The sequence below is a fragment of the Melozone crissalis genome, unplaced genomic scaffold (assembly GCF_028551555.1).
Source record: "Melozone crissalis strain CALT ecotype California unplaced genomic scaffold, PUWL_Pcris_2 ptg000061l_1, whole genome shotgun sequence".
NCBI classification, from domain to species: domain Eukaryota; kingdom Metazoa; phylum Chordata; class Aves; order Passeriformes; family Passerellidae; genus Melozone; species Melozone crissalis.
This window is the reverse complement of record NW_026535839.1, coordinates 7112649-7128868: the sequence shown is the minus strand read 5'-3', so window position 1 is coordinate 7128868 and position 16220 is coordinate 7112649. Positions and strand designations below refer to the sequence as shown.

General features: G+C 43.3%; 1 protein-coding gene across 4 annotated transcripts; it reads left to right on the top strand.

Moving 5' to 3' along the window:
* The first annotated feature begins 133 nt into the window (after window positions 1–133).
* RUFY1 (RUN and FYVE domain containing 1) lies at window positions 134–15179 on the top strand. 4 transcript variants are annotated; one of them, XM_054287735.1, is made up of 18 exons: window positions 134–401; window positions 5043–5216; window positions 5522–5639; window positions 6280–6381; window positions 6696–6819; window positions 7230–7288; window positions 8019–8084; window positions 8686–8755; window positions 9245–9346; window positions 9786–9902; window positions 10206–10373; window positions 11089–11186; window positions 11631–11750; window positions 12538–12667; window positions 13088–13182; window positions 13625–13673; window positions 13845–13922; window positions 14457–15179. In XM_054287735.1, the coding sequence occupies exons 1-18, from the start codon at window positions 134–136 to the stop codon at window positions 14598–14600; spliced, it is 2082 nt and encodes a 693-aa protein (XP_054143710.1). In that variant the 3' UTR covers window positions 14601–15179. The 4 variants fall into 4 exon arrangements, with proteins under 4 accessions (XP_054143710.1, XP_054143712.1, XP_054143714.1 ...); XM_054287737.1 differs by having other exon boundaries at window positions 309–459; XM_054287739.1 differs by lacking the exon at window positions 134–401 and adding an exon at window positions 4240–4313.
* The last annotated feature ends 1041 nt before the right edge of the window (window positions 15180–16220 follow it).

Genomic DNA, 16220 nt, shown 5'->3' with positions numbered 1-16220 from the left:
CGGTTCCCGGGATCTGCCCTGGTTCCCGCTCCCTGCCCTGGTTCCCGCTCCCTGCCCCGGCCCCCGGTCCCTCCCCAGGCCCTCGCCCGGGGCGGGGGCGGCTCCCGAGCCGCGGTCATGTGAGCCGTCCAAGATGGCTGCCGGGGAGCGCCGCGCCGCGCCCGCCGCGGGAAAGGAGGAAGACTTTGAGATTATTGACAGAAAACAGCTCCCTGACGCGGCCGAGCTGAGGAACGAGGAGAAGGCGAAACCGGAGGAAGCGCGGTGGTCTGCTCCCATCTTGTCTCTGGCCAGGAAAGCCTCGGAAAACTTGGCGCTGAGCTATGGCAGCGCCCTGAAGTCCGCATCCCTGGTGGGGTTGGTGTCCAAGCCCGGCAGCAGTGACAGCCCGGCAAAGACAAGTACGGCTCCGCTTCTTTAGTAAACTCGCTTTTGTGGTGCGCAAATGAGTTCGCTCCCGTAAGTGCTGCTGGGTCGTGTCAGTGGTGCATGGGTGTTACTTTGAATTCCTTTTTTTTTTTTTTTTAAGATGCTGCAGTTTTGTATTGAAGTAAAATTAAACAAGTGACAGAGATATAGAATTTAAGAAATACGTTATAACCAGAAGAAGCCTAAACTCTTATATTTGAAGAAATTTACTTTTGTTTTATTTGCTGCCTTTTCTCCTTCTCCTTAAAGGTCTAGCAGCCTGGCTGCACTGAGGGATCTCTCAAAATTCCACATCCTCCCTCGAGTGCTGTTGGTTCCGGGAAGGAATCTCTGTACCTTTCATGTCAGAGACTAGCCCAGCAAACTAAGTTACAGATTTGTTATAAATTACTTTTTAACCACACTAAAACTGCCTTCAGTTCAACCTCAGATTGCTTTGTTCAACACTGGCATTTGTAGATCTAGCAGCCCTACAGATTTGTGGAACAGATATCTTAGAACTGAATTAAAATGGCTTTAATTGAATCATATGGAAAATAAATCTCAGCAATATTTGTAATGTGGGGGGAAAACCCCAAACCCATTCGAATGCAGCAGAATCTGGACCTGGAGCCTTGTACTCCAGAGTCTCAGACTGGTGCTGAATTGTTCTGGAGCGCTGGAGCTCAGTTTTGCTCTGTTTGGTGCTGGCCTTTTTGTTTTTAATGGTACTGAGTATTTAAAGGGAAGTTCCATGCAGTTGAGTTGTGACAGCATGGGACAATGTTACTGCTGATGGACTTCTTCATTTTTTTGTGTGAAAATTCCTCAATGTTGCATAGTCAGAGTTGAAGATTAATTGTCCTGAAAAAATAGACTCTTTTCTTTTCCTGTATCCCAGAGTCTTACACCAAACTTCCCAAGGTTTGTTTCCCGAGTGCCCATCTTGTGCACGTAGGATCTAACCTGACAAAGTGCAGAATATCCCAGTTTCTTTGTTTGCTTTTGGAACAATGCTGTGGATAGATGTAATTGAAAACAACACACAGCATTAGGCAAGGGGCAGGGAATAAAATATTCTCTTACCTGACATGAAGTTCCCACATTTCATGGAACTTTTACCATAACCTTTCCACTTCTTCCTTGTGAAGTAAGGGAACACACCACAACCTTCCCATGTTGCTCAAAGGATTTGGATAATATGTTGATAAGTTTTATGGAAAATTCCTAATGAAAAATCAGTTAATAACTTGTATATGAAATGTGAACAGCTGCTAAGGCACCTGTTCTGCCTATTCAATATTACTTACCTTTGACCAAGCACTTAAATATTAAAGCAGCCATGTTTAAGAAATAAGCCAAGGCCTGCAAGACCACTTGTGGAAACTTGGAGCTTGTTGCCTGCTGTTTTCTTTTTTCAGAGATTTTATAACCTCTGTCTGCTACTTCAGATCTGTTGATCACATCTTCTAAACACATAAACCCCATCCTAAAACCAGTGTCTGCCACTGTGTCCTGCCTTGCAGAGAGGCCAGAAGCTTCAAATCTAAAGAAAACGAATCAAGAAAGACTTGCAGTGCCAAAGACCAAGGGATGGAGAACTGTGAGCTTTCCTTTGTGCTTCAGTGTTTTCTGACTTCAAAGTGTGCTCAATAATTACAGTAAACAAGGCATGTGGCTTCAGAAAGATGTTGAAATAAATCTCTTGAGTTGAATAAGATACAAAACTGTGTGACTGCATTCTTAAAGATTGCAGCATCACATCTCTGATCTTTTGCACTGGGGTAACCTGATTCCTAATCTTTAAAGCTTGGCTTTGGTAGTGTGTCTAATACCTGTTTATTTTGCATGTATCAACCTCCACAGTTTTGCAAAAGATGTACTTGAATGTGTAAATTTGCAACAGCCTAAAAAATATTGTTCAAGTAATTATTTAACTTAATGCAAACTGATATTAAGACACTTCTCAGTTTAAAATTCTTTTCATAAAGAGATTTTTATTCATGGTATTTTATTTTTTTAAGTCTTGTGGGTAATATATGTATCTTGAGCAAGGTGTAGAGGCAAAGTATTCCTGGTAAGTAAAAATTCAAATTCAAAAAACCATCAAAATGGTTAACATTGCTTTGGAACACCCCAAAGTTTCTGGTTTTCTGTTTGTGCAGCTTTTTTTCTGTTCCTAATGTGTAACCTGACAATATTAAGATCAAAATTCTAAATATTATGGTGCTTTTAATCCTCAGCCTCATGTCAACACATCATATACAGTTTTGAGGCTACAGGCAATATACAGTATACTCCTTCTGTATATATGTATATCTGTAATATAATGTATACTGATTATATACTATATATACTATTGTATATACTGTATATAGTATATATACAATGAGCTATAGAGTAGCATGCAGAGATGACAGCATTTTGTGTGTGTTGTGGTTATTAAGGTCAGTTAGATTAGAATGACTCTGATTTCCCTCTTCTGACACAAGGAGGAGTTTTGCTCACTTTTAACCCTAAATTAACACTGTGTGCACAAAAAGGAAAACGCTGGAGAGACTTTTGCACAATCTTAAAAACATTGTTAACCATCTTGGGTGTGACTGACACAGGGCTGGGGCTTCTGCCACTTCTTTTTCTGCCAAGTGTGGCCATGTGTGACCCACAGGTGACAGCAAGACTGTCCTGCTGAAATAGCAGCGGCTTTAAACGTGATTTTGGTGGCCACTGGGCTGTGGTTGGCAGCTCCTGTCAGAGCCTGTAGGTGCCTTAAGAAGCAAGGGAGCTGGTCCTGGTCCCACTCCCCCTGTTGTCCCAAAACAGGTTCTTTCAGTTGGTCTGCAAGAGGCCAATCCATGCATGGAGTGGAGGGATTTGATTGATTTATGGTTTTGCACAGAAAGGGGGCTGGGTGGCAAATCCACAAAGCTATCACAACTACCAAAACTTTTCAGTATTTTAGGCACTAGGCATTAATGTTCATTGGTTACAAATTCACTAGTTCTCTTATGAATTACCATTCTATCTTCTTTTGGTCAATGATATCCTCACTTCCCGTGCTCATTAGTCTGCATGCTCAGGCTATCTGTTCTTTTGGGTCAGTGAGTTTCTTGGGTCAGTAGTCACAATCTGCCCCTGCCAGAATTACCTTCTACCCAGTCAGAGCTGATTGAGCACAGTTGCTACCTTGGCTTTATGAGCTTCTTCCTTATCTGGGGAGTTCTGCCAAATGTCATAAAATCCTAGAATATGCTGGGCTGAAAAGGACCCAGTAGGATCATTGAGTCCAACACCTAGCCCTGTACAGGAGCATCCCCAGGGGTCACACCATGAGTCTGAAAGTGTTGTGCAAATGCTCCTTGAGCTCTGTCAGGCTTGGTGCTGTTACCACTGCCATCAGGAGCAGGAACCTTTTCCTGATCTCAGCCTAAACCTCCCTGACTCAGCCTCAGGCCGTCCTTGCAGCACATAAATTCTGTATCCTTTGAGTCCACTATCAGTGCTACATCCCTTTATTAACCTCCCCTAGGCCTCGGGTCACTGAAGCATGTCCAGCCCTAAACCTTATCAAGGCAATTCTACCTACCAGTGATTCGCCTTTGTAACACCTGGGCGTCACTTACACCTTGCTCGTTAGCGGATATTCCGCGGCTTAAATCACGCTGATTGTTGCTTAGGCTTGAAATCGTACAAAGATCGAGAAACATCCTTTCTTTAAGTAAATCTGTACATAATTCCGCATTTTACAACACACCCCGGCCGGGCCGAGCCCGCCCCGCGCCCCTCGCACGGCTCTAAGATGGCGGCCGGCCCGCCCCCGGCCCCGCCGCGCGCGCCGTAGCCGTGGTAACGCGGCGGGCCGGGCTCCCTCAGCCCCGGGGCCCCGGCCCGGCCCCGCCGCTCAGGTACGAACCCCGCGGGCCGGGGCTGGGGCCGTGTCCCCTCCACCGGGGCCGGGCGCGGCGCTGAGGGGGGGTTTACCCAGCTCGCCCCCGCCGCAGGATGGAGGCCCGGCTGGGGCACCGCGGCCAGGGGTCTTTAGAAGCTGCGCAGCGTCTCCGTGCGGATTGTCCCCAGGTACTCGGCTCTGGGGAGGCCACACCGCGAGTGCTGTGATCAGCTCGGGGCCCCTCTGTTCAGGAGGGGCGTTGAGGCTGCAGTGGGCCCAGAGAAGGCAGCAGGGCTGGGGAAGGTTCTGGAGCACAGGTCCTATGAGGAGCCGCTGAGGGAGTGGGGGGTGTTTGATCTGGAGAAAAGGAGAATCAGGGTGATAACCTTATCGCTCTACAATCCCTGACAGGAGGCTGTAGCCAGGTGGGGGTCGAGCTCTTCTCCCAGACAACCAGTGATAAGATTACAGCATATAATGTTATGCTGCGCCAGGCGAGGTTTAGGTTGGACATTAGGAAATATTTCTTCACTGAAAGGTGGTTTGTTGTAGATTGGAAGGGGCAGCCCAAGGAGTTGGTGGAGTCACTGTCCCTGGAGCTGTTTAAAGAAAAACTGGATCTGGCACTCAGTGCCCTGGCCTAGTTTCATCATACATTGGACTCTATGATCTCAGAGGTCTTTTCCAGCCTATTTGATTCTGGGACTGTAAAGCAGCTTTCCTTTCCCCACCCATGTGCCCCCAGGTACACGGTGTCACACCATGGAGGAGCGTGCCAACCTCATGAACATGATGAAGCTCAGCATCAAAATCCTCATCCAGTCAGCCCTGAGCCTGGGCCGGACCCTGGACTCTGATTTCCCACCACTGCAGCAGTTCTTCGTGGTGCTGGAGCACTGCCTCAAGCACGGGCTCAAAGGTGGGCACTGGCTGCCAGGCTGAGGAGAGGCAGGTCAAGGAGTCTGTCATGTCTCCAGCTTGACTTCTGAATGACATTATTATTTCTGTAAACACTATGCTAATCAGCAATGCAGATATAACTATGTGGTTACCCTTGCACACCTGTATTTTCTGCCTCCTAAATGTCAGAGTATTTTTAATGTCCCCTTTCTGCAGACATGTTATAAGCTGATAAAACAAATTAACAAAGTAAATTTTGTCTAAAATTCTAGACTTGGAAGCCTGTCATTTTTCCTCACAAATCTCTCTGTATGCTCCCTTTAGTGAAGAAGAGTTTTATTGGACAGAACAAATCATTTTTTGGTCCTTTGGAGCTAGTGGAAAAACTTTGTCCTGAAGCATCAGATATAGCAACCAGTGTTAAAAATCTGCCAGAGTTGAAGTAAGTTAATTGTTGGGGATGATGCATTTTGCTCATACTACTGGGAAAAGGAATCCTTCGTGTAGTCTCTTGGCTTCCTTAACAAGCTCTTGCTCCCAAAGGAAAAAAATAGGGTGTGTAGGAGGCATTGACTTCTCCAAGAGATAAGGAGGATATCTCAAAATATTCAGAGCTTCTGACTCAAACAACGCTGTCAGATTGAAAACAGCATTTCGAAACTTTTATAACATTGCTAAAAATAACTTAAGTATTCACAGGTATTTTTTCCTTTTTTTCCCCCCTTTTCATGATTTTGTATCATTGTGTGTGTGCTGATAGTGTTTGGTTTGAGTGATTCAGGATGATTGAGACAGACTTGATTTTAATACTAGGATGTGTTAATGGTTGGATTATGGTGGTAGTTGACAATATGTATGGGTTTTCAAGTTAAGAAGACTTTACAATGTGCTTTCCCCCAAGAAAGGAATATGCTTAAATGTTCTTGTGTTCTGGAGACAACAGTTCATTTCCCCAGAGATTTGTTGTTGCTTTTAGTAAATAATGTCCTTCCTCTCACTTTGTAAACTGAGAATTTTGAATTGCACAAATTTAGTTAATAAAACACCTTGGTTTTACCAAAACATGCATTTTTTCATTTTAGGACTGCTGTGGGCAGAGGGAGGGCTTGGCTTTATCTAGCACTCATGCAAAAGAAACTGGCAGATTATCTCAAAGTGCTCCTGGACCATAAGCATCTGTTAAGGTAACAGCACAGATTCCTGAATATTCCTGAAACATTGACACGCCCTGTGGCTCCAGGGAGAGTCATTAATTGACCAGTTTCAGCTTGTTCTTGCAGCCTGCAGAAGAGCAAGTGGCTAATTGTTTTTGCAGTGAATCTACAAAGGAACTTGCAGAGTATTTTCTGAGAGTTCTAAATCTTCTGCCTTATGCAACAAATAAGTGAGAACTCAGCTGAGTTTTGTAAAGGCTGCATTACTGTTTATATGATTTCAGTGATGGAAGTGCCATTATAACTGTTTGATGTGCAGAGATGCCTTGTTCTCTTTGTTCCAGTGAATTTTATGAACCTGATGCATTGATGATGGAGGAGGAAGGAGCAGTTATTGTGGGTCTGCTGGTTGGGCTGAATGTTATTGATGCAAACCTCTGCTTGAAAGGAGAAGACTTGGATTCCCAGGTGAAGATTAAAGCTTAAATAGGATCAGTTGGTATAGGATTCTAGTAGAATTAAGTACATCTATAAATACTTTATTGAGATGGGTCCAGATTTCTTTCCAACATGGCCTGTGTAGAAGCTTGTTGTGTTTCCCTCAGTGAATTAAAAGAAAGTACATAAGTAGCAGTTTATGGAAACACTGTCAAAACTAATAACTGCAAGGAAACTGTTCACACATAATATGGTTACTTTGATGCTTTTATGACAAATGTTAGCTTGTATGCTTGCCTCAGCTAGGAAGAATATAAGTATTGTTTGTCTTCCTAAATCTAAACTTCAGATTTTTATCATTTTCCAAATACACAGTAATGCCTGCTTCTACACATAATTGTACTGTGAAAGTGTGTTAATATCTTAAATATATTTTTCAGGTTGGAGTGATTGATTTTTCCTTGTACCTTAAGGAAACACAGGACAGTGATGGCAAACAGTATGTATGGTGAATTAATAATTCTAAATCATTACCATTTTTGTAGAACAAACCTGTCAGACAGTCTGTGGGAGGATGAGAGTGCTGGAGATTTCAAACTATTAATCATCCAAAACAGAGAACCCAAACCAGATTTTGTTACCTTAACAAAAGTAATATCTTTCAGAGACTGAATTTGTGGTAGTTTTAACAACAATTTGGAGAGTTTGAGTCTTGAGCTGGGTCCAAATTAAAAGTACACAAAATATTAGATTGTGGTTTTATTTGGTTTTAGAAGAGATGATTTGCCAAGTCACCCATTGCCAACTCACTGCTTTGTTTCTAAGCACAGTTTCAGAAACCCTCTCAACTAAGCAGCTGTCTTTGAGGGAGAGATCAGTTATGGAGGAAAAAATGTAATTTTAAGTGAAATATGAGATTTGAGACTGCAGTTTGCAACATAGATCAGGTCTTCTAAGGTCTTCTAAGACCTTTAGCAAATGAAGGGATCTTCATATTTTATGTACTTCTGTCACTTCAGAGCACTTCACTGGAGCTGCTGAGAAGTAGCCAAGCAGCTGCTTCACCTCCCTGGTGCTTCTGATCCAGCTCAGACACAAGTATTTTTCTAAGGAAAGGATAAAAGATTTTAGATCTGTTTCCTGGTATATGCTGAAAGCCCTAATACAGAATAGCACTTTAAAATGAATGAGTTTCTTCTCAATCAATACATTCTCACTTTTACAACTAGAGATGGAGGGATTACAGCTGTCCTTGACCAGAAGCATTATGTGGAAGAACTGAACCGACATCTAAGGTGGGATTTTCATCTGTTCTCATATACAACACTTGTCCTCCTTAGCTTTTCCAGCATGACTTTGAATGTCTCTGCTGCCAGTCTTGTAGATTTTTGTTTGATATTGAAACGCCTTTTCTGATTATTTCCCAAAAATCTTCATTTCATTTTGTAGTCCTGCTCTTCTGCAGGTACATGCAATGTGGAAAGCAAGTATGTGTAATAGTTTACTTTTTTTGAGAGTGATTAACAGAACACTTTGGAACTAATTTTTTCAAGAGAAACTATTCCAAGTGCATCTGGAAATTCGTTCCTTGGAGGAAGAGTCTCTACTCTTCCCCCATAGGTTGCTCAGTGGGACAAGCAGGCCTCCCTTACCCTCTTGAGCAGAGAGGTGTTACAACTGTGAAAGCTAAGCCAGAACAGGGCTGCCTGCAGAAGGACATGGTCCTCTCAGTGCTTGAGAAGGACAGTTGTTCTTCCTCTGAGTTTTTCCCCAGCTCACCAAAGTACTTCATTGTTAACAAATGCAAGATGGTAAAAATACCGTTGAGGTTAGGAGTTAAAGTTGAACATTGACAATTCATTTATTTTTTTTATGCATCTCTCTTCCTTGCTGCAGTTGCACGGTTGCAGATCTCCAGAACAAAATAGACTGTTTAGAAAAGACCAATTCAAAACTCCAGGAAGAGGTTTGTATCTGGTCTGTTAAATATTTCTCACAGCTCTTTTTCATCAGAGGCAAAACTCCCTAAGGCTGTACCTTACACCGAAAATATTTGAGTAGATACTAGTGAGCTGTGGGGACTGGACAGACTGGCATGGGTTGGTGTGATTTCTAGTTCATACCACAGATCCAGGGTGGATTTTAGCCTTTTACATTATGGTGCATTTCTTTACTCATTTAATACTTAAAAATAATTGGTGAGGGTGTGAAGCAGAAGTTGGTGAACAAATGGTGGTGAGGGCGTGAAGCAGAAGTTGGTGAACAAATGTTGGTGGGCACATTAATTTTGGCTGACGGTGGGTACAGCTGCAGAAGGGTCAGGCAGCTGCTGGGGAGAGCAGAAGGAGAAGTGAGCAGCACAGCTGCTGCAGAGACTGAGCTGCTGACTTCAGAATTGCTCCAGATGCTGCATGATTGCACAGTGATTAAATATAGATCTGTTCTCTTCACACAGCTTGCAGCAGCTACTGACCGAATTGGATCCCTTCAGGAGGAGCAGCAGCAGCTAAAACAGCAGAATGAATTAATTCGTGAACGGAGTGAAAAAAGTGTAGAGGTGGGACAGCTGTTTAGGGATGATGAGGATCCTTAAAATAAATTATCTCTTTTGGTCAGCTGTAGTGAGTTCTCCTGAGCCCACTGTGCACTGGAATGCTCAGCACAGCTGAGCACCTTGCTATGCAGGTCACTGGGTTTGGGTGTTGCATGCTCAGGCATTAGATTTTACTGTTCTTTACTACACACCCAAAATACACTTGCAGAAGGAAGAACAAATTCAAAGTATTAGAAATATTAAAGTAAAAAGTGTAAAGTATTGAAGTATTTTTATCATTGCTGTATCTTTGAAATTTCAGCTAACTAATGTTCATGAGATCATTGATTGTAAAACAGTAGCATTTTACTTGAAATAGCACATTGAAATACTGTGTTACACACAGGAATTAAAGAGATACTTTATATACTTTGTGATCTTATGTAGCTGATGTTTCTTGTAGGTAACAAAAGAGGATACAAAAGTAGAATTGGATACTTACAAGCAATCTCGCCAGGGCCTTGATGAAATGTACAGTGATGTTTGGAAGCAGTTGAAAGAAGAAAAAAAAATCAGGCTGGTAAGGAAACTAAACTGTAGAAAGTGAAGTGAAGGACACAGGATTCAGCCTGTGATAACAGTACAAATACAAGATGACAGCTGTGCACCTTTTGCAGCTGTCCAGAATTCATAGAGCAATTGCAAGCAAGATGCTGGGCATTGGTCATTAACAGTGTCTGGAATGTTGGAAATAAAAAGCCTCTTTTTAAGAAACCACTGGCATTATTACAGCAGAGAGACAGTTTGTGTATGGGATTGTCTGGGTTTTATCCCTGACCTATGGCTACGTAGCAGTAACTAGGAAATTCCATCTCTTTGTAAGGAACTGGAGAAAGAGTTGGAGCTACAAATTGGAATGAAAACAGAAATGGAAATTGCCATGAAACTTCTGGAAAAAGATACTCATGAAAAACAAGACACTTTAGTTGCCCTTCGCCAACAGTTAGAAGAAGTGAAGGCCATTAACTTGCAGATGTTTCACAAATCCCAGGTATGTACTGGGGGCTGGGGATGGTTTGTGGGGTTTATCTTCTTTGGGTGAATTGTGGTTTAACGTTTTTTTCAGTTGAATTGTGTGATAGGCATTTCTACAAGGCAGCCATGGTGTAGCAGTGCTCACATAAAATATACAGAGCTTGTTTCCAGTAATGAAACAAAAGTTTAACTAACCTCTCCATGCATGAAGTAAGAGTTCAGCAAGCCTTCCTCTCCCACACCTGGTTCCAGAAATCCAGGGAGGATTTCTCTCAATTTTATGGCCTATTCCTTGATGCCTGTTCAGGCTTTACCCAGGTCCTTGACTCCTTCCCAGACACTTGCAAAGTCAGCAAAACCCCAGTGCTGAGGTGTGCCTTTGCTTTTGAAAGCAGTATTTTTGGGGAATTTTTTGCTTCCTGCTTCCATGCCCATTGAGTGCAGTTTTTACATCATTGGTATTCTTACCCTGTCAATTTAATCTGGTTTTATTACTTCAGGCTTTTTCTGAAGAGAACATTTTTGGCTTGTAGCTGATCTCATAGGTCAAAACATAGTTAAGGTGGTTTGGGTTTTTTCTCTGGTTGTTACAAAACAATTGGAGCAATGTCTGCTCTGGAATTATCAGCATTTTGTTTGCACATTCCAGTCAGACCCAGGCATGGCCTTTAGCATGGTGAACATTCTTTTTCTGGTGGCAGACTTTAAACACTGTTCACTATTTCCTACAGAATGCAGAGTGTTCATTACAAGAGAAAACAGAAGCAATATCCTCTTTTGAAGGAAAAACAAATGAGATGATGTCCTCTATGAAACAAATGGAAAAGAGGTAATAATTGCAAGATCAGAAAGTCAACATTGAAGTCAGTAGAAAGTTTCCAGTATAAACCTTTACAGGATGACCTTCCATATGCCCCATAGACATTTGGGCCTGTGTGCCAGCATGAGCTTTTTTACTTTCTCCTCTTCATCCCTCTGTGCTTGCCGTTCTCTCTTCCCAGGCAAACATGTCCATAACTGACCCACTGGAAAACCATAGCTCTTTCCATAACAGGCTGTTGAAAAGCATGTTAACTTCACTTTAAGAACAGGTGTGACTTTGCTTTTGGGTTTTTTTCAGAAACAACTGCTTTCAAAAGTCTTTTTTTCCTCCTCTAGCATTTTCAGTTCAAGCTTTTATAAAGATCCCTGTGGTAACTCTAAAAGAAGAGGGGGAAGAGGGTGCAGAGAAGGAGTGAATTGAAAACAAATGTCTGTGTTCCTTCCTGTGCAGGCTGCAGGAGGCAGAGAAGGCCAGGCAGGCAGCAGAGGAACGGTGCAATAAGATGAAGCAGGAGCTGGCTGGGAAGCTCAACTCATGTCGGCAGCAGATGGCCCAGCTGGACAGCAAATGGTATTTAATCTGAGCAGGTGTTTTCCTTCCCTTTGCTGTTTCTTTAAGAAGTGTTTTCTATTCCTTTTATGCTCAGGTCTAACAAGGGGTGGAGTTTGAAATTCTGTTGGCTTCAACATTGACAGACAGGAGCCAGGGAAGCACAGCACTTTTGTGCAGTGTGCAGTTAGCATCAGGATTTTGACATGTTTTTTCCAGAACATCTAATTTAGAGCACAGAGTAGCAGCAAAAAAAATCTGCCCATTCCAACTAGCAATGGAGCTTTCAATTGCTTTTTTAATAAATCAGGAGATAGGTATGGTCATGCTTGTAGGCTGAGCATAGAACTGACTGTCATCCAAAGGGACTGGGATTTTTGAAGGGACTTATGGGTGTTTTCTTAGGGAATGTTAATCCTCTAAAGATTTCTAAGGCCAATAGAAAAATCTTCTTTCACTGTTCAGACTGCAGGATAGAGTGTCCCTTTTAAACACAACAGTTTAAACATAGGTGGTGAAATATTAACTTGTGGGGATTGGTTTCTTTGGGGGTCTTTTGGTTGGTTGTTTTTCTTCTAGCCCTTCATTGCTGTTTGTTTTCTGTGACTTGGAAATGTTAACATATGTTAAATGTTAACAGTGTTAACATTTTTGACGTCTGCTGCCTGTTCTTTCCTTTCCCAGAACACTACTCTAGTTTTGCCCTCTTTTGGACAAGATTTCTACTTCTCACACTGTTGCTATCCTTAAGTGCTATAGGATATTCTTCTGCTACAGGGTTTTTTTAGAATGAATTATTTTTAAATAGCTCAACTCTGGAAAAGGAGTTAAAATCCGAAAAGGAACAGAGACAAACTTTGCAAAAAGAACTGCACCAAGAGAAGGATGCTACCACTCTGCTTAAAACAGAATTGCAACAGATGGAAGGACTGAAAAAGGTATGCACAGTTTCAAGCATTCAGAACAACTGAATGTGAGTTATTTTTTAAGCATGAACATTCTTTTTAATCTGAAGAGGATTTGCTGACACGTATGAAGTAGTTTCTGAGGACACAGTTGTGCACCTGTGCCTGTCTGTGTGCTCCTGTGTTGGCACAGGACTGCCATTTTCCAGCTATGTTTAAGGATGGTCAAAGCCTGAAAATCTTCCTTTTCTTGGTAAATATGGTTAAATGATTCCATTGTTTGTGCAGAACCTGTGAGTAGTTCTCCCTTGTAATTTTAAAAATCAAGCCTTAGAAATAGGGGGATTTACACAGGAGCCGATTCTTGTGAACTGCTTGGGTAGTTTGGGTAGACTGATCGAGGTTTAGGTCAAGCAGTGCACAAAAAATTTGATTTTGTGCTTGATTTTATAGGAGCTGAGAAAACTGCAAGATGAGAAGCAGCAGCTGAAGAAGGTCCGTGAGGAGCAGGAGCAAGCTCTTCAAGAAATGGGACTTCATCTCAGCCAGTAAGTTCTAGGGAACAGAACTCCTGTAAGTGATGTAAGCTGGAACATCAGACTAATACCAGGAATTTTAGACCTCTTCTACTTATGAAAATCAATTGATGTTAGAATTTTAGTAGGCAATTACTATGTATGAGAAACTAAAGAGCCATGAAATAAAAGTGAGAGAGGATCTTGTCAGAGTGAGCTGGCTGAGAGGAAATATTAAAGGAAATGTTTCATTCCTATATGGAACTGTGCTTTTCCTACATTCTTCTGTTTATACTGAAAAAGGGGCAAATCCTGAGCTGACAGAGTTTCCCAGTGATAGTGAGTGGTTCAGATGGGTAACAGGGAGCTGACTGAAGAATTGGGGTTTGGTTTCAGTGGCTCGACAGTGGAATGGCAGGGAAAACCAAACACAGCTAAATAAAAAGTCATGCAGGGCATAATTTCTTTTTTCCAGATCAAAGCTGAAGATGGAAGACATTAAAGAAGTAAATAAAGCACTAAAGGTACTCTCTCGTAGATATTTTGACTAAGCATAAGAATTTCATTTAACACCTTCAAATTTCACCGTGGTTATTCTGCTTTAAAAGGTGGCTTTTGAAAAATACCAACAATGTTGCTAAAATGCCTCTAGGTTTATTTTTATCTCCAGCGTGGTTTTCATACCAATTTTCCAGGGTCACACGTGGCTGAAGGATGATGAAGCAACTCACTGCAAGCAATGTAAAAAGGAGTTCTCCATCTCAAGAAGGAAGGTAATGTGGTTCAGCAGATCATTTTTAAATAATCCATGGAAAACAAAAGCGGTGCTGTTGCATACCTTGCTAGGAAAGACTGAACCTGTTCAATTCCAAATCTTGTTGGCATGATAAACATATAGGGAATAATTTGGCATTTACCACCCCAAAAGTAATACTGCCCCCTGCTCCGGTGCTCTCAGTGGAGAGCTGCTGTGGCTGCGTTCAGGCTCCCTTTGCGGCTGAGCAGGCGCTGCTCGGTGCCCGGCCCGCGGTGTGGGACAGCGTGGGGTCCCGGCAGGCGCGGGCAGGCAGCGCAGCCCCTCCCTCCGCGGCCAGGCCCGAACCCGCTCCGGCTCCTGTTCCCGTTCCTGGCTGTCCCCGAGCCGGGCGCTGTGCTCGGCCCTGCGCAGGGGGAAGTGCTGCTGGGAGGGCTGGGCTTGGTGGGAAGTAGAGGGACTCAGTGGAGTCCAACACAGTTCCCAAGGTCTGACTTCTCTCTTCCTGATGCTGTTTGTAGGCAGCTGTGCTCACTCTGACTCTTTTTTGTAGCACCACTGCAGAAACTGCGGGGACATCTTCTGCAACACTTGTTCCAGTAACGAACTCGCGCTGCCATCCTACCCCAAACCCGTCCGTGTCTGTGACAATTGTCACACATTGCTGCTCCAGCAGTGCTCCTCTAACTCCTCCTAAGGCTCTCCCACCCTCGACAGAGCCACTTTAACATTGGAAAGTAGCCATTATTTTTTTAATTCTCAATTGCAGGTGTCTTCTGTGCAGCAGACTGGACTGGCTGGTCTGATTATTTCCACTGTAAAGGCAGTGTAAATTAATTTGTAGGGATTGTGCAAACTAATGCTTCTCCAACTGAAATAATTAAGGAGCTTATATCAACTGTAATTTCCCCAAAAGTTCTATTTGAAACTAAGATTCATTTTTCTGATTTTTATAGATATTTGTATTAAAATTTGTATATGGCATTTATACATTTATTTGATCCCTGTAGACATCATTGTCTCTGTGTACATGAACTTAATTTCTTTACCTTCACTGTAGGTGTTCCATGTGTTCCCCTGGCTCATGTACAGTTTTGTATTTGCTCTAAGTCATTCAGAGAGGAAAAGGTCAATTTATGAATTGTCTATAGAAAGCTTTATAAGGAGTGTCAATGAATGTGCCTTCAGTTCACTGCAGAATCAAAAACTGCACATTATACTTGTTCTGGAAGTCGCTGTGACCACCGTGCAGTAGTTACACAATAAAGTCTTTTGCAAAAACTGAAAGCAAGTGAAGTTCTAATTTTTAACATCTGTCAAGTCATAGATCCTGGAAAAGAATGTTTTTCAGTCATGCATATCCAGGGTTTAAGCTGAAAGTAGCAGATTGTGTTTGGGATACCTGACCAACGCTGTGGTATTCCCTGGAAGGTGCTGGATGAAGCCACTGCTCTGCAGCTGGAACTGCTCTCACCCTCTTCCAGGAAAAAAAGGGCAGTGGCTCCAGTGGCTCACTGTGTCCAGCCCTGGGGCAGAGGGGAGTGGGCCCTGGTCCCACTTCTGCCAGGCCTGGGCTTGGCTGTACCAGGGATCCCAAAGCAGTCTGTGCTCCTGTGCCAGTGCCAGCACTGTCACCACACCAGCAGCACAGTGAAGGCAGCCCTGTCCCCAGGCAGCACCCAACAGCCCCCGTGTGTGCCCCAGGTGCCAGAGCAGCTCTTTAACCAAGTGAGCTTCTTGCAGAGGCTCCATGTGGAACAGTGCATACCCAGGGGTGATCCCCACTCTGCCCCAGCTCAGCCACGTGCCCCCTGAGCTGGGCTCAGTCAGCAATCCCCTCAGGAAGCAGGTTGTTTTCATGGCAGACAGCCATGGCCAAAATGCCCAGTGCTCAGAATTCCACCCTTACAGCTCCTCTGCTACAAAAGAGGAGGACACTTTTATCTCTGTAGAAAGGACCTCAGGTTCTTAACCCTTCAGGACAAACAGTTCCTTATCATGGGTAACCAAAATACTATGGCCACTGACTGCATGGAAGCAGATTTTGTATTAGTTCAGGGGAAGTTGCAGTGCTCAAAAAGTTGTAACAATGTTGCTTACAAAATCACATCTTTAAGCAGGATATTTGACAAGTTACATTTATTGAAGCATGGTTGCAGTAAGCTGCCCAGTCCACGGATGCCTACAGGAAAGTACAGAATCAACCCTCATTCCCCCCAGCGGTTTTAGGGCCCAGCCACACAGTGCTTTGAACCAACACCCACTGGGCACCCCCAGCAGCAGGGGGGTTGCCTCTGCTCCCCCCCAGTTGTCACTG